Source organism: Triturus cristatus, chromosome 9 (assembly GCF_964204655.1).
Source record: "Triturus cristatus chromosome 9, aTriCri1.1, whole genome shotgun sequence".
Lineage (NCBI taxonomy): Eukaryota > Metazoa > Chordata > Amphibia > Caudata > Salamandridae > Triturus > Triturus cristatus.
In genome coordinates, this window is record NC_140592.1 from 535,463,793 (window position 1) to 535,487,576 (window position 23,784).

The following is a 23,784-nucleotide window of genomic DNA, read 5'->3' on the forward strand; positions in this document are numbered from 1 at the left end:
CTCTATACAGACCAAGGGTGTGCTGTATTAGCTTTTGTTTCTAAATTTCTTAATGAGCAGGTTGTTCTTTCTATCTGCCTAATAAGCACTCTTGGGTGGTGGGGGCTCTCAGCTAGCCAAGCAGCCCGCAGCATTTATAATAATATTCCATTTTATTGTTTCATGCTATTGACTTTTGGTCATATATTAAATTTTGGATTGATGTGCAGGTTTTTCCCATCAGGGAACACTACTACCCTTTTGTACAGATCGTAAAGTGTGCATGACAGTGTGGGAGGTTTGAAGTGTGAAAGCACCAATGCCTTTTTTAGCCTGAGGGCAACGGCGAGATGCTTTTAGTTTTCCAAATCGACTCCAGCGGTGCCACCAGAATGAAGAAAACAGCAGCTGTGAAAATAAAAGAAAGCCAGTAGCGAATGTGTTAAGGTGCTAGTAGTTTATTAAGGAAAAAGCTCATGAAGGAAGATAATGACACTGGGGACAGTGGCCATCAATTGTAAGACAAGTGAACTATTCAAAGGAGACAATAATACTGGTCTACAGGAAGATCAGGAACTTCGTTTACTCCAAATGCTACAAAAACCTTTTCCAAAGATCCTAGTCCTGAAGAAGACCATAACAAAACTATTGTCCCATGCAGCTAGGTCAAAACGCCACACACTGAAGTTGTTGCTGTGGATTATTCTTTAACTTTAGAGAACATAATTTTTACCAGGAGTAAACAAAAACATAAAATGACTTTTTTAAGCACAGGTGACTCTTGTACGCTCATTGGGATTGATTAGTTTTTTGTGTGCTTTTTTTGTGGATGCTTACCTGAGGCATTTTTAGTGTTTTGGCCCCCTAATATTTGCTGTGATTCATTTATGTCTAATAATCTTTCCAATTATTTATAATTCTTATTGCTGGTGGATGAATATATTCTTGACAGATGAGAGTATCAGGTGGGGTGACAATGTACTTTCTCAAAACTACTCTTTATTGATAATAGACTGGGTCGAATATGCAAAAGCTTCAGATGTATTAACAGCCTCACCTTCAGTGAAGCTACCCCCTTTAGTGTTTTAACTGGTACGTGTATGGGCATCTGTCACAAGATTAGTGTTGCCTTAGCTAAATACATTAGCCATTGATGCCTCCCATCTTCAAAATTGTATAATGTTGCCTAAACATAGACTACTATCCCAAGAAGAAACAGACACTGGATTTCACTTTCAGGACAGATTTTACTGTAAAGCTGCGTACACAGATATATTTGCTATTTTGAAAGACAATAGTGAGAAGAAGGTATGTGTGCAACTTATGTCTAATAGCGTATCAATACCAAGCTAGGGCCAGAATCTAATTGAAAGTTCAGGCAACTGTGTCACTTTTTTTTTTAAGGATCATTCCTGCCTCCGCTTCGAGGGTGGTATTAGATGAGGAGGCAGCTCAGTTGGAAGTTCGTGTCCTTCCAGCTTTACTTTAATTAAATGATTGGCCAAGGCAAATTCTTCATCGTCTAACAAGCCATCTCGGTCAACATCAGCCAGCTTCCAGATCTTGCCCAAAACCGTGTTCGGGAGCTTAGACTTCACCATCTCCTTTTTGGCGCTGGCCCCTGTAATTCTGCCGTTGACTGGAGAAAGTGTGTAAAAAATCTCATCATAGGTAGGCTTGTCCTTACCAACAACCCACTCAATGTCGTCAATGCCTTCACCGGCACCCTCGCCATAGCCATGTCCAAAAGGGCCATTCATGGTGCCCTCAAAGGCTCCACCCTTCACCACCTGGTTCATCTTCTGAGACTCTTCCTGCCGAACCATCACCATGAGGCGGGCAATATCATTGGAAAGCATGTCGTCGACTGTATCCAACAGCTTGGGCTTGATGACCTGTAATTTAGCAAAATCTTGCAGCTGCAGAAGCTCCTACAAAGCAGAGAGAAACATTCACTTAAGTTTGTACAATACACTCGAAATATCCATGATAGTTGTTGGTACAATCCCTACACAAGTCAAAACTTAGGAACTGTGTTACTTACCTGTAATTCCAGTTCTACACGTTTGTCATTTTTCACAAATTCATATTTATGAATCAGTTACAGTTGTCAGTATGAGGATCCCCAGCATCCAGTACTTTTAACCCCTTGGGCACCTTTATTTTTTTTATATACGTCATGAAAAGATGTCACCAGGACGCCCTCATGAAGTATATATACTTTTCTTTATGTCCCTTGTCTAGTGCCCATTTTTTTGTTCACCCGATAAACAACAAACTTCAGGGCCTGGCAGTCATGGGTCCTGAGAAGGAGTTTGGCAATGCCTGTTCCTTTCTGGGAACCAACAAATTCCTGAATGAAGCGGTCTGGTGCTCAGTTTCGGGGATATATATATATATATATATATATATATATATATATATATATATATATATATATATATATATATCCAATCCACCTTCCGTAGTACCAGCCGGTACCACCAAAGACACGTATTCGCTGGTGCAAAATAGTGCTCAGTTTATTTTCAAACAAACATTGTTCGGTTCAGTCCAGACGCATTTCGACCGTCACAGCGGTCTTGATCACATGACTTCACTTCACTGAACGTGACTATTTAAAGGTGCCGAGTACCCAGTTGCGTAATTTCCTATGGACATAGAAACATACTCATTCCGGCTGTTGTTAAAAAACCTGCAAAACTTTACACATATTATCTACTGGCGGTCGCCAGTAGATAGTTATAGTTAGGACCGTGTTTCCATAGGAAATCTGAAAATTCTATTTTGAATAACTTTGGCGCCGGTTGACGAATCCTCGCGAATTTTTCAAAATAGGTGGGGCGCTTCGCTCCGCTCCTACCCTTAAAGCCTCGGGGTGATTAGTCAAGCGGGGGGCCGAGAAAAAAGGGGGTCCCAAAACACGTTTTCCCCATGCATTTTTCCATAGGGACCTTTAGTCCAAGGTATAGCCCGAACGGCTGAACAGAATTACTTGAAATTTGGCAGAGAGGTAGTCCTCAGGTCAGGGATGTGCCTTTTGAATATCTGGAGTCAATCTGTTCAGTAGTTCCTGAGAACATTTCAGTTAAAAGTACATATATATTTATATCTATGACGTGTGCGAACGCAATTCTGATTGGTTGTTAGATGTCAGTAAACATTCGAATCGGTCGAAATCAGGAAGTTTCGTCCGCCATTTTGTCTCTCGCAGTCCGAGGCAGTGAAAAACAAATGTGGAGAACGTGAAAAGGGAGCAGGGTGGACAGTTCCTGACCCCCTAGCCTTTGTCAGGGGGTCAATGAAGGACCCCCAAGGGTGAAAAAAACTTTTTTTTTATTTACGAAAAAGCGCGGGGTGCGCGCACCGTGCGCGTGCACGGCACGCACAAGGTATCGTGCGTGCTCGGTGCGCGAAGCGCACCGAGTGGCCAAAGTGCGCGCACGGTGCGCGCACGGTGAAAAACCTGAAAAAAAAAATATTCATAAATACATAACTTAGCATTTAAAAAAACTTACAAATTCACTTAAAAAACCATAGGTTTCACACACGTTATAGTTAGGAATTAGCATTTAAAAAACCTTGCAAATTCACTTAAAAAACCATAGGTTTCACACATGTTATAGTTAGCTGGACATTTCCCTCGTAAAAAACCAATGAAATTCCCCCGTTATATTACATCACTGTATTTAGACACCTATTTACCCATGTCTTCTTCCATTAATCTTTAGCTATACATATATTACAAATATTTATTTTTCAGAAAGACACATATGTAATCAGTGATGTAATATCTGACGTCATCAGCAGAGGATTGCGGTCGCGTGAGCTATAGTTGCCTGCACTAACTATAACGGGGGAATTTCATTGGTTTTTTACGAGGGAAATGTCCAGCTAACTATAACATGTGTGAAACCTTTAAGGGAATATATATGTATATTCACTGAAAAAACCATAGGTTTTAGGAGTGTTATAGTAAGCTGGACATTTCACTCGTACAAAACCATTGAAATTCCTCCGTTATAGTTAGTTCAGCTAACTATAAATCGCGCGCGCGCAATCCACTGCTGATGACGTCACATATTACATCTACTAGATGATGTCATCAGTGATGTAATTTGAGATGTCATCAGTGATGTCATCAGTGATGTCACTGACCATGTCATGAGTGATGTAATATGTAACACCCCTAAAACCTATTGTTTTTTTCAGTGAATTTCTAAGGTTTTTTAAATGCTAATTCCTAACTATAACATGTCTGAAACCTATGCTTTTTTCAGTGAATTTCAAAGGTTTTTTAAATGCTAATTCTTAAGTATAACATGTCTGAAACTTATGGTTTTTTCAGTGAATTTCAAAGGTTTTTTAAATTATATTTTTAAAAATGTATTTCTTGTTCTAATTTTTTTATATTCTTTATCTACATGTTTTTAATCTACTTATTTTTATATATATTTTTTCAAATTACACTACACATTTTTAAAAAATAATAAAAAAAAAAAAAAATGTTTTTAAATTATTTTATATTCTTTTAAATATACCTATAATATTTTTTTTTGTTTGGAGTTGCGCACCCCACGCGTTAGAATCGTGCATCCGACACGTAGAAGTTGTGCATCAAACGCGCTGGAGTAGGTAATATATATATATATATATATATATCCAGGCTCCAAGTCCCACCTTATTGCTGAACTCTTCAGGCGGGTGCTGTAGTTCGCGAGGTGGGGATCGCGATTAAATGTTCCAGCTCAGTCACAATGATGTGAAGCACTCACGGGGCAACAGGTAGGTTGTTAGGCATTTCTTTATTGAAAGACGCGTTTCGGCGGGATGCCTCATCAGTTTCACGAAATGCTCAATATTCCCGGTCTAATCGTTGGTATAAATATACTGTCCTTGTTTCTCATTGGATATCGACGGGCCAATGGCAAAGCTGCTCTCACTATCTTCAGCCAATGCGGCGATCTTTCTGTGCATTGCCCTCTTGGCCCCTGGAATTGAACACCATGTCCCCCTCGCCAGCTGGTGCATCTGCGATATAGCCGCAGGCGTCGGTCGAATGGCTCGGCGTCATCAAGCTTGTATAGCTTACGACCTAAATGGTCGACGGTGCACGCATTGCAGCAGCGGTTCAAGCAAGAATAAATCCAGGCTCCAAGTCCCACCTTATTGCTGAACTCTTCAGGCGGGTGCTGTAGTTCGCGAGGTGGGGATCGCGATTAAATGTTCCAGCTCAGTCACAATGATGTGAAGCACTCACGGGGCAACAGGTAGGTTGTTAGGCATTTCTTTATTGAAAGACGCGTTTCGGCGGGATGCCTCATCAGTTTCACGAAATGCTCAATATTCCCGGTCTAATCGTTGGTATAAATATACTGTCCTTGTTTCTCATTGGATATCGACGGGCCAATGGCAAAGCTGCTCTCACTATCTTCAGCCAATGCGGCGATCTTTCTGTGCATTGCCCTCTTGGCCCCTGGAATTGAACACCATGTCCCCCTCGCCAGCTGGTGCATCTGCGATATAGCCGCAGGCGTCGGTCGAATGGCTCGGCGTCATCAAGCTTGTATAGCTTACGACCTAAATGGTCGACGGTGCACGCATTGCAGCAGCGGTTCAAGCAAGAATAAATCCAGGCTCCAAGTCCCACCTTATTGCTGAACTCTTCAGGCGGGTGCTGTAGTTCGCGAGGTGGGGATCGCGATTAAATGTTCCAGCTCAGTCACAATGATGTGAAGCACTCACGGGGCAACAGGTAGGTTGTTAGGCATTTCTTTATTGAAAGACGCGTTTCGGCGGGATGCCTCATCAGTTTCACGAAATGCTCAATATTCCCGGTCTAATTGTTGGTATAAATATACTGTCCTTGTTTCTCATTGGATATCGACGGGCCAATGGCAAAGCTGCTCTCACTATCTTCAGCCAATGCGGCGATCTTTCTGTGCATTGCCCTCTTGGCCCCTGGAATTGAACACCATGTCCCCTTCAATAAAGAAATGCCTAACAACCTACCTGTTGCCCCGTGAGTGCTTCACATCATTGTGACTGAGCTGGAATATATATATATATATATATATATATATATATATATATTACCTACTGGCCAGTAGGTAGTTATAGTTAGGACCTATTTTCCATAGGAAATCCGCAACATTCTATTTCCAATAACTTTGGCGCCAGTTGACGTATCTTCGTGAAATTTTCAAAACTTTTGGCAAGTCTCTGGGTGATTCATCAAGCGGGGGCCGAGAAAAAAGGTGGTCCCAAAACATGTTTTCCCCATGCTATTTCCCATAGGAACGTTTAGTCGCAGCTACAGCCCGAACTGCTGATCGGAATTACACCACATTAGGCAAAAAGGTAGCCCTTGGTTCAGAGTCGTGCCTTGTGGTTAAATGGTGTAAATCCGTACAGTAGTTTCTGAGAAAATCAAAAGTAAAATCACATATATATCTGGGCGGAGCCTAACCACACATCTCATCGTGAGATCTGATTAGCTGTCAGCACTTCATCCAAGAAGTGTTGGCAGCCATCTTGGGACCAATATACATGATAGCACCTCATTAAAAAGCATTGCAGTTAATAGAAGGTTTTAAGACTTTAGTTACATTATAAATCATTTGTTGATGGTACCATAAACATTTTAGGAATTGTGGTGTGTTCTAAGGTGATTTTACCATGTGCAAAAGCCTGCTGCTGGGATATCATGAATCATGTTTGAGAGAAAACTATTTTCTCATGCTTTTCCCACAGAGGTTTGGAAGGTGATCTATAAGCTAAACTGAGAGCATATTTTCTGTAAATTCACATTATCTTTCTCAGTCATGTGAGAATGAAGTCTGACATTCTCAGTAAAACATGTACATCCAACAAGGGCAGAGACTGCCAGTTGATTCCTGTGTGTTCTACTGCAGCTTCCCAGAGTGTTCTAAAGAACAACTAGAGCGCTAACAGTCCTACTTATGAAAAACGTATTGCACACCTGAAGCCATCTTGATTGTAATAAAGTGGTAACTCTTAAAACATTTAATTTAAAAAGGAACAAAATGAGGGGGTTCATTTTGCCATAGAAAGTATGATTAGTGCTGCAGAAATAAAAATTAGAGCACATTTTGAGTGACTTCTCAAATCCTCTTCTATTTCATTAACAAATTCTGACATTCAGACTGAAACATGCACTTTCAATACCAGCAGCAGATTTCCCTGGTGAGCAGTAGCTTTACTATAGTGATCTAATGAGCAACTAGAGTGCTAACATTCTGAATTTATGGCAAATGTGTGACACATCTGAATGCCTTCTTGATGGAATCAAAGTAAAAAAAACTGAAAGTATTTCCTACTGAGGAGACTGTAGTAAATGAGGAAATTAGGACACTTCATAACAAATAAGTCTCCCAAGATGGCCACCAGAGACAAAGGAGCCCAAATGTAGCACAAATATCACCCAGATGTAGCCCAAGTATAGCCCAATGACAGAATGTCCCAGAGTGTTCTAAAGAACAATTAGAGCGCTATTAGTCTTAATTATGACAAAAGTATGGCACACCTGAAGCCATCTTGATTGGCATAAAGTGGTAACACTTAAAACATTTAATTTGCAAAGGAACAAAATGAGGGGGTTCATTTTGCCATAGAAATTATGATTTTTGCTGCAGAAAGAAAAATTAGGGCACATTTTGACTTCTCAAATCCTCTTCTATTTCATTAAAAAATTCTGACATGCAGACTGAAACATGCACTTTGAATACCAGCAGCAGACTTCCTTGGTGAGCAGTAGCTTTACTACAGTGATCTAATTAGCAACTAGTGCTAACATTCAGAATTTATTGCAAATGTGTGACACATCTGAATGCCTCCTTGATGGAACCAAAGTAAAAAATTGAAAGTATTTCCTACTGAGGAGACTGCAGTAAATGAGGAAATTAGGAAACTTCATAACAAATAAGTCTCCCAGAATTGCCACCAGAGACAAAAGAGCCCACATGTAGCACAAATATCACCCAGATGTAGCCCACGTGTAACCCAATTACAGAAGTGTGCAAAACACTTTTTATTTTTTGTGTTTTTGCAGTTTTATATAGTGCAGACTTGTCAGGTATTGGAGTGCTTTACATGAGCATTGGTTACATCACACAAGAACACATTTATTTTGGTTGTAGACATGGGGAGATTAAGTGATTTGACCAGAATCACAGAATGTCAAGCTGAAGCAGAAACTCCAACCTGGTTTCCCAGTTGCAAAGTCTGGAGCTCTGGAAGTAACACCACATCCTCTCCCCTAAGTGCAACATTTAATCAAGTGGTCAACTGGATAAAAAAACATAAAGATAACAAATAATTTAAAAGTGCTTTGTCGCTATTTGAAAACTCTGAAAATATGTCCTCATTTTAGTTTTTTAGAGCACTCACCATAATTTTGATGCAAATAAGACCCTCTCATACATGTAATTTCTAAAGGAAATGCTCTAGGTATTACAGTTTTGATTACATCAAGATGCCGTCAGGCGTTCCACACTTTTGTAAAAAATATAGAATGCTAGCAATCTAGTTGTTCATTAGGATACTGTTGAGAGGCAGAGGCCAGGGGCAAGGACTCTGAAAATTGAAGGCAGGTAGGAGGGTGCAGAGGCAACAATTTGACCACACTGGGCAGGCAGGAAGGGCAGTGGCAGCACAACAGACTATGGAGGGCAGTGGAAAAGGGGGCAGGGGCACCAAACCAACAATACAGGACTGGCAAGAGAGGCTGTGACAATATAATAGACCATTGTGGGCAGAAGGAAGAGGCAGTGGTAGTACAACCATACATGCCAACAGACCCGATTCAGTCAGGAAACGTCCAATGTTTTTAAGCTCAAATGGGCTTTATTTGATCTGTCTCCTGTCTACAATCTCCTCTTTTTCACTGTAACTCAAAGGGGAAAATCAATACCCCAGTTTTTTTTCAAAATCTCCCTCTTACCAAGTTCAAAATGTTTGCAAGTATGGTACATTGGATCATGGAAGGCAGGAGGAATTGTGGTAGGGACATGGACTCGGATAACAGAGGACAGGAGGGACATGGAGAGGTGCACCAAACTGACCCTACAGGGCAGGCATCAGGGTTTGCAGCAGCACAATACACCACACAGGGCATGCGGGACGGGAGTGCAGCACAACAATCCATAGAAAGCAATAGGGAGGGGACAGGACCATGCACGTGGACAACAGGGAACAGAAGGAAAGAGGCAATGGTAGCTAGCTGACCATTATGGACAGACAGGAGAGAAAGCTGCAGCATAACAGACCATAAAGGGCAGGAGGGACGGATCAGGGGCATTACAATGGAACAGACAAGCCAGGAGGGAGGGAATAGGGGTCTGCACATGGAAACAGAGGGCTGGGGGCAAAGGGGCAGGGCAGGAGCAGCAAGATGACCATGGAGGTCAGGCAGGATGGGCACTAGAAGCAAGACACACCATGGAGAGCAACAGTGAGACTATGATGGCATACACACAGGCCATGGAGGGAAGGTGGGAGGGGGTCAGGGACAGCTAGCTGACCCCGCAGGGAAGGTGGGAGGGGCCGTGGCAGCACAGAAGACCATGCATAGCAAGCAGTAGGGTTAGTGGCAGCACAATGGCTGTGATGGGCAAGAAGGAGGGTGCAGGGGCATGCACAAAGGACCATGGAGGATAGAAGGGAGGGTCAGGACCTGGGCACAGACAAGAGAGTTCAGGGGAAGGGGCCTCACAACAGACCACGCGGGGTAGGCAGGAGGAGCAGTTGCAGCACAACAGACCAGGGAGGGCAGAACAGTGTGGCAGTAAAATTGACCATGGAGGACAGGAGGAAGGGGATAGGGGCATGGAATGTGGACAGGCAGGGTGGAGGTGGCAGGGACAGGTTACAGTCATCTGACAATGCTAGGCAGGTGGGAGGGGAGTGGCAGCTCAACAGAACACTCAGAGTAGATAGGAGTGGCAGGTCCATGGAACACATTGTCGGGAGTGACAATGGAAGTGAATTTGTGGGCCAAATTATGAAAAAGGTGTGTGCCGGTCTTGGGATCGTCCAAAAATTCCATGCGGCGAACCACCCCCAATCAGCGGGTTTGGTACAGTGCTATAACGGCACTCTCAAACTTAAGCTTGCAAAGGTACAGGCTAGCACGGGACTTGCCTGGCCCGATGCTTTACCTTTGGCTCTCCTATCCACTAGAACAGCTGTACATTCTCGTTTGGGACTCAGCCCATACGAGGTTGTTTTTGGGCGCCCGGCTAATGTTTGGGGAGTCCCTCGCCCCAAAAAGTATTCTGACATACAGTATCCAATGCTGATTGATTATTTGCATGACCTCACCACTAAATTACGTGTTCTCCACCAACAGACACTTTACCAGAGGCCTCCACAGACCCAGGTCATTCTATCCAACCGGGAGACTGGGTCTGTGTGAAAACTTTTCAGAGGGAACGGAATTTGGAGCCTCGTTGGAGGGCGCCTCGACAGGTTCTTCTAGTCACGTGTACAGCAGTGAAGGTCGAAGGGAAAAAGAACTGGATCCATGGCGTGCACTGCAAAAAGGTGCCCTTGCCCTTGCCTTTTGACCAGTGGGTCCGTAAGGGTGTAGGTGATTTTGAAGGCGAAAGGGTCCCTCGGTTTGTACCTTTCAGTAATGCACACCTAGATGGAGCTCGTTCTGAAAAAGAAGATGACGACGTTTTACAAGAAGTAGTACCCCCACATCTTCGATTGAACACTACAGATCCACAGACACTATTTCAGGACCAAACTGTACTGAACAGAACTCGATATAATTTAAGGCCTAGACTGGTCAAGGACACCTGAAATTTTCATCTCTTTCGTGACATGTATCATCTGTCCAGGTTGCAGGGTCACGGTAGGAGTCTTGGTTCGTGACCTGTATAGTGGCTAGGCCCCCAGGACTTGCAGTGTCATTGGACGGCTAATAATCACAGCCAAGTGAGTAAGGAAGATTGCCGTGAGCAACAATTTTAGAGGATGGATGTCAAATTGCAGAAGAATAACAAGAAGGAAGAGATGAAAAAGAGATATTGTAAATTAGTGTACAGTCAATGTGGCATAACATTGTGTGTTCTTATGTTTTCTAGTATCTTATTGGCTTGTATAGGTTGGATTGTTCATGTTATGCAGCACAAATCTGTTCCTACTTTTATTTCTTTGCCATTTCATTCTACTATCTCCCCACACCAATTATATACGCTTCCCCAAAATGAACTAATCAGGAGAACAGAATATTTTAACAATTAATTTGTCCAGTTATTGCACCAACACCAATTGGTAGTCAACACAACCGACTGTTGGGTGTGTGGACTTATGCCTCATACCACCGAAAAAGGGATGCCATATTTAGCCATACCATTTTCCTATGAAGGTTCCGCTTGGGCCTATTTTGTAATGTTTTCAAATGCATATCAGAACCGATTTAGACGTCCAGCTGGTTCATATGGTAGCGGACAAGATTTTAGTCATAGTTCTCTGATAAAAGGAATAGTGGCTATGGCTAGAATTGTGGAGAATGGTAAGATTCCTGTTGATGAGAAACGGGCATACGATGCTTGGAACGTGACTCGTTACGCCACTAGCCTTACAGATAGGAGTAAACAGGGAAAATCTCCACCAATTTGGACTGTGCCTCATCGAGGTAACTTTTGTTTACAAATAAATGGCCAGACTACTGACACTGGACAAGGAAAGGAAAGAGTGTTTGTTCCCATACGTACATTCACACATCTCAGAATTCACCACCGTTAGTGCCATCTCAGGGCACGTATTTTGTCTGCCACAATAGAGCCTACACGTGGCTACCGACAGATTTTTCAGTAACATGCTATATAGCCTTTCTTCTCCCCCCTACATATACTGCTCCTTCGGGACATCACAGAAACAGATATGGCAGAGGGATTATTGATTTTATAGACACGGCAGGACAAGAGGGAGGTGATTTTCTTAAAGGATTTCTTCCTTTTTGGGGCCCAATGGCCAACAGTAGAGACATGAGGCAATTGGTTCGTGTTGTTGAGACTACCATCGAATTCACTGTGGGAGCCTTGAGCAATCTCACAGCTGAACTTCAGGTGGATCGTCTCATGACATTGCAGGACCAGATTGCTTTGGATGTTATTCTTGCAGATCATGGTGGAGTTTGTAAATTGATCGGATCTAGCTGACGACGCCCCTACGGTATTCCAAGCCATCTCCAAATTACATGTGATCTCCGAGTCGATTCATCAGGACGAAGGAGATTGGTCTTTGTTGGAATGGTTTTGGGAATTACTGTCCAAATGGGGATGGAAGGTATTAACATTCCTTGGAGTGATTTTGGCCATCATTTTTTCCTGTTGTCTCTGTATGCAGTGTGGCCCCGCCATCTGTGGTCTTTGTGCCACTAGGTGTGTCCCAAGGCCTGTGCCACGGAAGACGGAGAGCGTTAAAATGATGTTGCAGTAACAGCTTGATGACCTCATGGCCATTGATGTCGACTCAGATTAAAATGAGTCTGTGTGTCTTGCCTGAGTAATGGCAAAAGGAGGGTCTGAGGTAATTCAGTTTCCGATCTCGTTCGTATTTAGCCACCATTTTGTGTCTTTCTGCCATTTTGTGTTGCCCTCACTCAGGCGGCACGGTGAACGAAGAGTTGTTTTTCCTCATCCTACTGCAACATGTCAAATAACCTCCTGCCTCTGTTTATAGCTGGTGTCAGGGTCCGGCCGACTCCACTAATCCTCGTCTGGTCTAACTGATCCCTGTTTCAACTATCTCTTGGTTCGCACCATTCTTTCCTGACTTTATCTTATCCTCTGGCCTTCGCTATTCTTTACTCATATTCTCTCATTTCACAACTGTCCTCTAGGCCATACAAATGTGTCCTGCCACCTGCAAGTCGACTTATAAACACTACCACTGATTAACTTGTGGGGAAGGGTGACAAACACAGTTGGGAGAGGGACTTATTTGAGTTACTTAATATCTTGTTTTCACATTCTTCTCATTTGTTGACCCTGTATGCATTGGGAGTGTTCTTTGTGAATATGTATGTTATAAAAGATTGTGCGCCACGAAGTAGAGTGGCAGTCGCCTAAGAACATACCGAGTGTACTTCTGGGACAACTGTACTTAGCTGCAGCTAGTAAACCCTATCTTCTACGCCTAACGGAGTGTCCCGTGTCTCTGTTCGACAAAGCAGGTGAACTCAGGAGATTAAGGCGTACCCTGCGCCGCCAGGCCCCTAAAGTCTTGGTTCTTCAGCATGCACAAACACATCGGAGGGCAGAGGGAAGGAGAATAGGGGCAGCAAGCTAAGCACAGAGGCTAAGCAGCAGGTCAATGATGGGGCATAGAATTGGGCAATGGAGGGCAGGAGGAGTGGACTGGTACATCATGCTAAATAGAGGGCAGTGGCAGCATATCAGACCATGCATGGCAGGAGGGAGGAGGCTAGTCCATGGATTCAGACAACAGAGGATAAGGAGGAGGAGGATGGGGCAGAAAGCTAACTGTTCAGAGAAGACGGGAAGGCCAGTGGCAGAACAACGGCCACACAGGGCTGTAATAAGGGAGCAGGGACATGGACTTGGACAATGGATGTCTAGGAGGAGGGAAGGCAGGAGCAGCAAGCTTGGGTGGGGGCAGCACAATGCCAAGCCCTGCTTCCAAACCCCACCATCCATTGTGATATGCATCTTACTTAACGTTAAAAAAAAACTAGAAATTTGCTGAAAAAAACAAAGATTACAGGGACGGTATAGACAGACTCAGATTTCACTCATACACAACCAGTGAAATTCAGCAGTTATAGTTACCTGAGCTAACTATAACTTACACCCCTGCAATGTACTGCTAATGACCTCAGACATTACATCATTCATGACATGATCAGTTACATCCCTCATGACATCTCTAATGAGCTGTGAATGAAATGGAGCTATAATCGCTAGAACTTTATTTAGGGATAGTGTGTGTATATTAACAACCCTTTTTTTCCTTTTCTTTCGTGTATGAACCATTATAATACGCAACGTGCCCAGATTAATATGGCCGATAGCATTTCACTTTAAAGTAATGTGTAGTCCATTGTTTATGTTGATGTTTGCAATTCTATGTATGTTTATTATGTATAAGTCACGTTGACGAATATACAGATATGGCGGTCACGAGACAAGATATGCTGAAATTACATTGTGTGCATATTAACACTTGTTTTCTTTTCTTTATTGTATCAATTCCTGAATTTTCACATTGAGACCAGGCCAATATGGCTGCCAGCTTTTATGGATTAAAGTAATGCACTGCTGATGACGTCACAGGTTAGGGTGCGCCTTAGCGAGCGCATACCGCCGTGGTTGTCCCCTAAGGTCCTGACGAATGCTTCGCCCAATACTTTTAGAAGCAGAAACATGTTGACAACTTTCACATATATTAGGATGTAACTGGTCTAATAATAACCAGCTTTTACACGTCCAACACACCCTTTTTAACTGTGTCCAGTTTTCCACCATTGAAACTATTTTTGGATAAAATTGCGACACCATTTTAAATTCACTTCCCCACTATTCACAACTTGCACTGATTTCACTAAATGCAGCTCCGCTGTAATTCAGGCGTCGTAACACACCGGAGAGGCACTCGGCCTCTCTGGTGGGAACCCAATGATGAAGCATGTCACCAACTAGGTTGGTGAGTGAGGGTTCTTTTAAAACACAGTGAGCACTTTTTGCTAGTTCATTTACGTTCTAGGATACACTCTTTTGTTGTTTGATTGATCTCAAATGACATCACTGATGACATAATCTACGTGATCATCTGATGCACCTCCTCACACCCTAAAATATAGACTACCATTCTCGAAACCATAGACACACCAATACTAGTACAACTACAATATTCTGTGCACTATGCATGCAAACCTCTAACTAGCTACCTAGCTTTGATACAGTCTTTTAAATACTCAGTTAGTACCTATGCAGTCTAGGAATCCTTCTGTCTGTCCCATGCACTTCTCCATTCAACCATCCAGCACTATCTACATATCCTATCACTCTGACAATACCTAAGCACTTATAAATTCAGCACGCACTTTCTTTGCAACACTGAAATTACTCCAGTTATTAGTGTATACTTAAGGAATGGCGTAGTCAAAAACACAAGTGCCGGTACAATATTTTGAACACTATGCATGCACACCTCTAATCAGCTACAAACTATTGATACGCTCTTCTAAATACCCAGTTAGTACCTATGCAGTGTAGGAATCCTCCTGTCTGTCCCATGCATTTCTTCAATCACCCATCCAGCACTATCTACTTATCCTATTACTCCACCAATATCTAAGCACTTATAAATTCACTATTCACTCTGTATGTATAACTGTAATTATTCTAGTTACTAGTCATGAACTTATGGAATGGCCTAGCTACTAACACAAGTACATCTATAATATTTTGTGCACTATCCAAGCAGACCTCTAACTAGCTACATACTATTGATACACTCTTCTAAATACCCAGTTAGTACTCATGCAGTGTTGGAATTGTTTAGTCTGTCCCATGCACTTCTTTAATCACTTATCTATGACTATCTACTTATCCTATCACTCCACCAATACGTAAGCACTTATAAATTAAGTGTTCACTCTGTTTGCAGCACTGTCATCATTCCAGTTACTAGTGGTATTCATAAAAAATGACCTAGGCACCAACACAAGTAAACATAAAATATTCTGTGCATAATCCCTACAAATCTCTAAGCAGATACATACTATTGGTCCACTCCATTAAATACTGAAGTAGTACCATGCAGCGTAGGATACCTCCTGTCAGTCTCATGCAATTCTTCAATCACCCATGCAGAACTATTTTCTTATTGTATCAGTCTGCCAATACCTAAGCACTTATGGGGCAGATTTACAAGCACCCTGCGCCACCAGTACCTCACTTTTTGTAACGTAGTGATGGCACCAGGCACTCCTTCATATTTATAAGGAGAGGACCTTTTTTAAGAGGACGAATCTGGCCAATCCAAGCAGACATTGCTGCGGAGTCGACGAGCCAGCGGACTGTCGGACCGCTGGTGCCTGTGCGGTGCGATTCCCTGCCACCATCGCTGCCGTTGCCGTTACTGTCAACTCCCGGTCTCCCTGCAACCGTGAGGAGCGACACGAGGTGAGCAGAGGAGCGGCGGGGTAGAGCGGAGGAAAAACCTGCGAGGGTCGCGGTTGTGGAAGAGCTGCCCGGACCTCGCTTGGACCTGTTTGGTTAAACACGAAAACAGAAGGGAGGAGGAGAGCAAGAGGAGACAGCTACCGCGGAGCCGAGGAGGAGTGGCACATAGAGTGATAGCGGCGGGGCACAAATACAAACCAAACTAACCTCCCTAGCGGAAAACGCTGCAGTGTTGATGCGATGAACAAGTGACCACATTGCAGGAAGTCACCTCGTCGTGCACCCACCGGGAGGACTACTATACCCACAGTGCATCACTCCACATAACAGCTAACGCGAGTGAGGACGAGGTGGGGGCGGTCTGGGCCCAGGGCACCCCTCTGAGAATTGAGAACTGATTACTGGCCAGCTACATCTCGCCGCCACGCCCCCCTCACCTGCCTTCATTATCGCTGGAAGACCGCGCATCGCGGGACGCGCGCGGGCGACGCCGGGCCCTCTGTGGCCCTCAGTGACCGAGGTAGGCTGGGCTGGGCCCGGTCATTTACATTTTCTTACTGCCACATTGAACTTGTGTCCGCTTTCGTAGGATTGTGAATGATTTGTGTACTGTCATAGCTATACTGTAGCTCGGACTTACTTGGCCGGTCAGGGACTGACGTCACTCCAGATTTCTTACCAGTTTTACTTATTTACATTTTTTTTTTTTTTTTTTTTTGATTAAGTCTATTATTGTGGAAAATAGTGTGGAAAATGTCTAAAATCCTACGCTCAGGAAGGGTAGTGGGAGAAAAACCTGGCCGAAAAATAACTACCACCCGCACAAGAAACAAATCAGTGAATAACCCACCGTTGAAAGGTCAATGCCAACTACCTGAACTTTGGGATCTAGCTGGTCAAAAAAAATTCAAACTTGTCACGCCAGAAAGATCAGATACTAAAGCTCTGGAATTTCATTCACCAGCCATCATAGACCCCCAACCGCCTCTGGTACAGCATGGGGCCCCACAATCAATGGTAGGGGGGTCTCCCTTATGGGACTCCACAGAGGGGAAAATGATGACTGTAGGTGATCCAGTGCATATACCACCGATCCCTCAATCACCTATGAATGATAGGCTGGGGGGTGACTTATCTGCACTATCTAATGACCTGGAACTTTGGGGACGCTACGTAAGCCCAGCTAAAGTGGAGTCTTTGGAGCAGTTTCAAGCTTCAGCGGGTGCCACCCCATAGGGGTTACTGTTGTATAGTAGCACCCCTTCGTTAAATGGCCATGAAATATCCGACTTGTTAAATATTTCCAGGAGCCCTGACCTTAATCTCTTGGATAATTGCTGCACTGCGGAAGTACGAGAAAAGCCGATCTCTGAGTTCATGATCGCTATGGAACAACTCCTTGCCTCAATCTTACTGCTTTTGGGGAAATTTGTAGGCAGCTCGGACTGTATTCTTGAATCAGTCACTCAAATTTTAAAGACATTGCTGCAGAAATCGCCTGATAGGAGGAAGGCCTCCCCCCCCAAGTCTGAGCATTACTTGTCCGAGGGGAAAACCGGAGATACTAGAGGGGAACTGGATAGGAAGGTTGAATCGCCTACTCTGGAACCTCACAAGGATATGCCTCTTACTGCAGCTCCCAACTGCATCAAAAACACAGTTCTGGAGATAGAGGAGGAGGATAAACCTTTGCCTGGCCCTAAAGTGGTCCAGGAGTTGTTTCCTATTTTTGTGCCTGAGTGCGGAAAAGAATCCCTGGACGATAAACTGGAGGTAAAAGAAGAAAGGGGAAAAAATGGTAAACAAAAAATTAATAAAGGTAACAAGAGGAAACCAATTCGAAAATACAGAAAGAAAAAGCAGCGGAGGATTATTTTCCAAAATATTTCAGCGGCAAGGGAGAATGATGAAATCAATGTGGAGCCCTCTTCTACTTCCTTAAAGGTGGACATTGATTTGAACTTAACTAGTTTAACCTCTGTAGAGGGGGAAAACGAACAACGTAGTCTGTTTACTCAGGAAGCCACACCGCAAGTAGGGGGCTCTCCCCCATGCTCTCCTTCACGGAGCGCATTAGGAGTGCCAATTTCTTATCCATCTGGGGCTCTTAACCCTTTGGCCCCCCCCTTTGCTGTAACACTAGAGTCGGAAAATTACTGTCCTCCGGCCCGATCTGTAAATATCACTAAGGCCCCGGTGGACGTACGTGTATTAGATTTTGTACCTTTATTTGATACTGACCTTTTGTTAAATAGAGCTTGGCTTCTCAAACGTTTTAGTGAGGTTGAAAATCTCTATCATATTCAATCTAGAGACATAGAACTGGTGTCTCTGTTGGGTGGAAGTAGGGTATTGAGTATACGGGTGAAATTTTATTCGCCTATTATAACAAACTTGATACTAGAACAAGCTGAAAATTTTCAGCGCCTAGGCATCGACATTCTCCCTATCTCCAACCCAGGCAAGCCAAATCTTTTATGTAACCAGGGGTTTGGGGGTGGTGAGCAAAACGGGGTAACCTCTCCCCTTAGAGACCTAAAAATTTGGGTTTCTAGGGGAAAACGCTCAGTTTCGCACGTGAAGCCACTTCCACTAACTGAGAACTCTTCACTCATAGATGATAATAACCGGTGGAATTGGCTCCATAGTGCATTATCAACAAAAACAAAGGATAACCCCAAATTGTTTCACCATCTTTAACACCGCATTAAAAATAATTTCCTGGAATGCGGCTGGATTCCACAGTTGCCCAGAGAAACTTGCTTTTTTATCTTCTCTGGGTGCGGATGTATTGTGCATTCAGGAAACATGGTGCATTGATATGCTAACTCCATCAAAAGATTTTTATGTCCTGGAAGTACCAGCTGCGCCCTCTAAGAAAGGGCATGCCAGGGGGGGGATTGCCTGCTTATTGTCAAATAAAGTGCAATGGAGATTCTCCCATTATATTGATCCTAGTAGACTTTTCCACACAATAACTCTAGAAAATCTGTTCCATAATGGTGAAAAATATCCTATGGTAATTTTTAATGTGTATATACCCCCTGAGGAGCGTTTTAATGATAGTTTGCAGCAGGTTCTCCGATATATTGAACAGATAAAAAATTCCCCATCTTCCCCTGTAATTTTGCTTGTAGGTGATCTAAATTGCAAAATTTCAAATGCTAGTCTGAAACTCTTCAGGAATAAAGTTAAGGAAGAGGTTCATTTTATTCCCCAGACGCTTTTCCCTGAGAACTTGGTGACAAATAAAAGAGGGAAGATTTTGTTAAAAGAATTAGCGATTGGGGATGGTATTATTTTAAATGGAAGATTTCCATCTGACGTCCCCGCTAATTATACTCATAAATCCCCCTTTGGGTCGTCAATTTTGGACTATGCTATAGCAGACTATGGCCTGTTTCCCCATATTCTGGACCTAAAGATTATACCTACGTCACTCAGCGATCATAGTATATTGTTTTTAACAATGTCTTTAAATTCTTTGAATACGGCGTCTTGGTCGCTTAATGGCAACGAGGCTACCTTCCATGCCTCTTCTGGAAGGTGCTTCTGGAACGTTGCCGCCATTAATGGGGTGCAGGACCTTTTGGCCGATACCCTAATGGTAATAAACGAGTGGAATGGTAGCGAATTTGTTTATTTTGAAGAATTTATGCGAAAGATTTTATTGTACGCAAAAAAAACTGTTCCCCCTAGGAAAGGAGAGGTAGTCCCCAATACATTGCGTACCCTGAATAGGGAAATAAATAAATTAGTTCGCGAACAGTATTTAGAAAGGGTTCTGGAACGTGGGAAAGAAATTGCCAGGTTAAAAAGAAAGAGTAGCAGACTCAAGCAAAAAATTAAAAAGGAAAGGGAGGATGAAGTTTGGATTAAACTAAGGGAATCTGCTGTACATGGTAATATTAAAGACTTTTGGGCAATAATTGGGAAGGGATGTGGTACGCGCCATACCCCCACCCCCATTCCTATACCAGAAGAGGTATGGTCCTCTCATATCCGAGAGCTCTACGCAGGGAACGGGACCACAGGTATTGATAATTCCATATATGCTGCCCCTGAAGACCTGGTTTTCCTTCCCTCAGAGAAGGAAATCGAGACGGCTATAAAAAATATGCGGCCCTCTGGGGCCATGGGACCGGATGAGCTTCCTATGACGGTCCTCAAACAAGATCCCTTAAGTTGGAGCAAAATTTTGTACCCCTTGTTTAAGGCGTGCCATCTCTCCAAATTTGTTCCTGCATCCTGGAGAGGAAGTATTTTGGTCCCTATCTTTAAAAAGGGTATAAGGGATAGCCCTAGTAATTACCGCCTGATTGCACTCCTCGACTCCATCGGAAAGGTCTTTGCAAAATGTCTCCTTAGATCTCTTTCTGATTGGGTCGAGGATGGCAATATTTTGCCGTTTGAACAGACTGGTTTCCGAAGGGAGCATGGTACGCTAGATAACCTGACCGCCCTCCAGGTGATCACAGATAAATATGTCCAGGTGAGAGGAGGAGTGGTATATGCCGCCTTCATTGATTTCTCCACAGCGTTCGATAAAGTAGATCGTGGAACGCTGTGGAGAAAACTGGCGACGCTTGGTGTCCCTACCCCCCTGTTGGAACTGGTGCGGGCTCTGCACACTGAGACCTGGTGCAGGGTCTTAATGGGGGGTGAAAGGGGGCTTTCGGCCAAAATACCATCTCGGAATGGCCTTAAACAAGGCTGCTTATTGGCACCCCTTTTGTTCTCCGTATATATGGCTGACCTCCCTGCTGCCGTGTCGGCCAGTGAGGGGATTGCCCCGATGATAGGAGGGACTCCAATATCCTGCCTGATGTATGCCGATGATGTTCTGATTCTTGACTTGACTCCAATTGGTCTTGCAAATCGGCTACAGGCTCTACAGGCCTTCGCTGGTGAGCACTACATGAAGATTAATATTACCAAAAGTAAAGTGATGTGTATAGCTGGTAGGAAGAAGTGCCGCTCGACAAATTACGGTTGGGCTATTGGAGGGCATAGATTGGAGGTCGTAACTTCCTATACTTTTTTGGGAAAAATATTTTCGGCCAATATGAGTGAGAAACTCCATATAGAGCACTGCTCCCGCAAAGCTCTTGCCCATGGCAATGGGTTAAAGTCCTTATACCAGGCAACGGGGAAAAGACACTTTTCCAGGCTTCTAGAAGTTTTTAGAGTAAAAATCCCCGCAACTATCTTGTATGGTATTGAATTAATAGAGGTGAAAAACTGGGACTTCTGCCATAAGATTGAGGGGAAACTCTTAAGATCCCTCTCGACTCTAAACAATGCTTGCCCACTAGCCGCCTGTAGGCTTGACTTTGGACTCAGGAGTTCCTGGGTTCAGGGTCTATGCGCCCTAATAAGATGGGTGGCCAGTTTGGCTAGAGCGCGAGATGGCACCCTGCGAGTTCTCCTCAAAAATGAACTTTTGGGCAATTTTAAAGAGTTCTCTAAACTCGTAAGCAACTTTAGAAGGGCTGTAAAGATTCTGAAACTTGATGAAAGTGTTCTATTCTCCTACTCCTCCACGCAGTTAAAACATGTTCTCAAGGAGGCTTCGTGGGAGTTTTGTTTCCTCTCCGATAAAAAATCAGTTGGTGATAAAAGGAATGTGGAACCTCTCATCTCCTCCTATAGGTTGAAACAGCCACAACCCTATGCCCTATGGAATCTACCGCATGGGATACGTAGGTTTTGGTTTTTGTTACGCTATGATTTAATCCCACTTAATCTACTGCTATCTAAATGGCATGGCACTTCTGCTTTGTGCAATTTATGTAAACTGAACACCCAGGACTGTATGCATGTATTATTGATTTGTCCTATGTTACGTAATTTGCGCAATCGATGGCTAAAAGTAATTTGTATCCGCCTTAGCATTGTCACTTTAAAGGATTTCCTTCATGCACTTTATTGTCCTCCGAACGAAATGTTCTGTTCTTATATTTTTAACTTTTTTAAAGGATTTTTAGCTATTTATTAATATCTCTGGTGATATTTTGTCTGTCCGGCTTTGTTAGATTGATTTTCTGATGTATAGCTATGACGGGTTGAATTTTGTTTTTAAATTCTTGTATTTTCGGTGTATTTGTTGTTGTGTATTGCATATGTTTATGTGGCCCTCTTGAGAGCCAAAACATAATAAATAAATTTGATTTGAATTTATAAGGAGAGGAAAAGCCACCCTGCGTGGTTTTTCCTCTCCTTGTAAATACGACCCCTTCATACACAGAACTTTGTGTTGAAGGGGCGTCCCATAGGTGTTGCTGTGGGTGTTTCCACGCAACACCCATAGAACAAGACATATCTCCAGATTTATGAGAAATTGTAAATCTGGAGATGTGTGTGAACGCTGTGCCATCCTAGAGTTGGTGTAGCAAGGCACAACAAGGATAATTGTTTTCATTTCTCCTCATTTTTTCCTCTTTCAATGCATGCTGCATTCCACAGCATACATTGAAAGAGGAAAATGCCTTTACTGATTGTTTTTGAGCAGGAAGGTGTCCCTTCCTGCACAAAAACAATCTCCACACGACACAGACATCCTTGCACCATAGTGCAAGAGTGCCTGTGTCACCGCATGGCTGCAGTTTGTGCAGCAGTGCAGAGGGAAGCACAGAGTTGCAACATATTCATGTAAATATGTTCAGTAGTTTTTGAGAAATATCGAAATTTACAGATATCGATATTTGGGAATTCTGCCATCTGATTGGCTGAGGCGTTACGAGCACAAGCTTGCTGCCGATTGGCTGCGAGCTCTGCAAGCGTTTGCAACTAGGAAGTGTTGGCTGCCATTTTGTGATTCCGTTGAAGAGAGTAAGGGGAAAAAGGGCGAAAAATGTGGGAAAGAGGAGGGTAGAACCACTGTCACCTTTGTGGGGTGTTTAAGGTGTGCTATAGAGGGGGTGCAAAGTGAACTAATCATACCTACCGGTGTGAAAGTTCTAGGCTACGAAAATTAAGTGAGGTATTGGCTAGTGTGTGATGTGTCTAAGGTGAGCTTGTGCGCGACTCGAGTATTAAAGCGTGAGCCCACACTGTGTGTCTTATGCTGTAAAGTCATGTGCCCTGACCGCTGCAGTACAGTTGTGGAAGTAGTGTCAGCATGTGTTTATACCTACTAGGATGAACTACTGACCCGTAGTGGTGTGAAAGTCCTGGGTACGGAAAATATGTGAGGTATTGTCTAGAGTCTCATGGAAGGAGGAAGTGTTGGCCGCCATTTTGTGATTACGTTGAAGCAAGTAAGGGAAAAAAAGGGCAAAAAAAGTGGAAAAAGGAGGATAGGAGCACTGTAACCTCTGTGGGGTGTTTAGGGTGTGCTATAGAAGGGGTGCAAAGTGAACTAATCATACCTACCGGTGTGAAAGTGCTAGGCTACGAAAATTAAGTGAGGTATTGCCAAGAGTGTGATGCTGTTAAGGTGAGGCGGTGCGGGACTCGGGGATTAGAGCGTGAGTCTAAATTGTGTGTCTTATGCTGTGAAGTCATGTGTCGTGGTTGCTGCAGTACAGTTGTGGAAGTAGTGTCAGCATGTTTTTATAACTACTAGGACGAACTACTGACCTGTACTGGTCTGAAAGTTATGGGGTACGGAAAATATGTGAGG

General features: G+C 43.4%; 1 protein-coding gene across 1 annotated transcript in view; it reads right to left on the reverse strand.

The window, feature by feature from the left end:
• Positions 1-1,211: 1,211 nt before the first annotated feature.
• The window catches only part of EHD1 (EH domain containing 1), a 1,327,734-nt gene continuing 1,305,161 nt past the window's right edge, over positions 1,212-23,784 (reverse strand). The window contains exon 5 of the mRNA XM_085625542.1: positions 1,212-1,910. Coding sequence (XP_085481668.1) covers positions 1,386-1,910 — 525 coding nt within the window. The 3' untranslated portion in view covers positions 1,212-1,385. The remainder of the gene's footprint in view (positions 1,911-23,784) is intronic.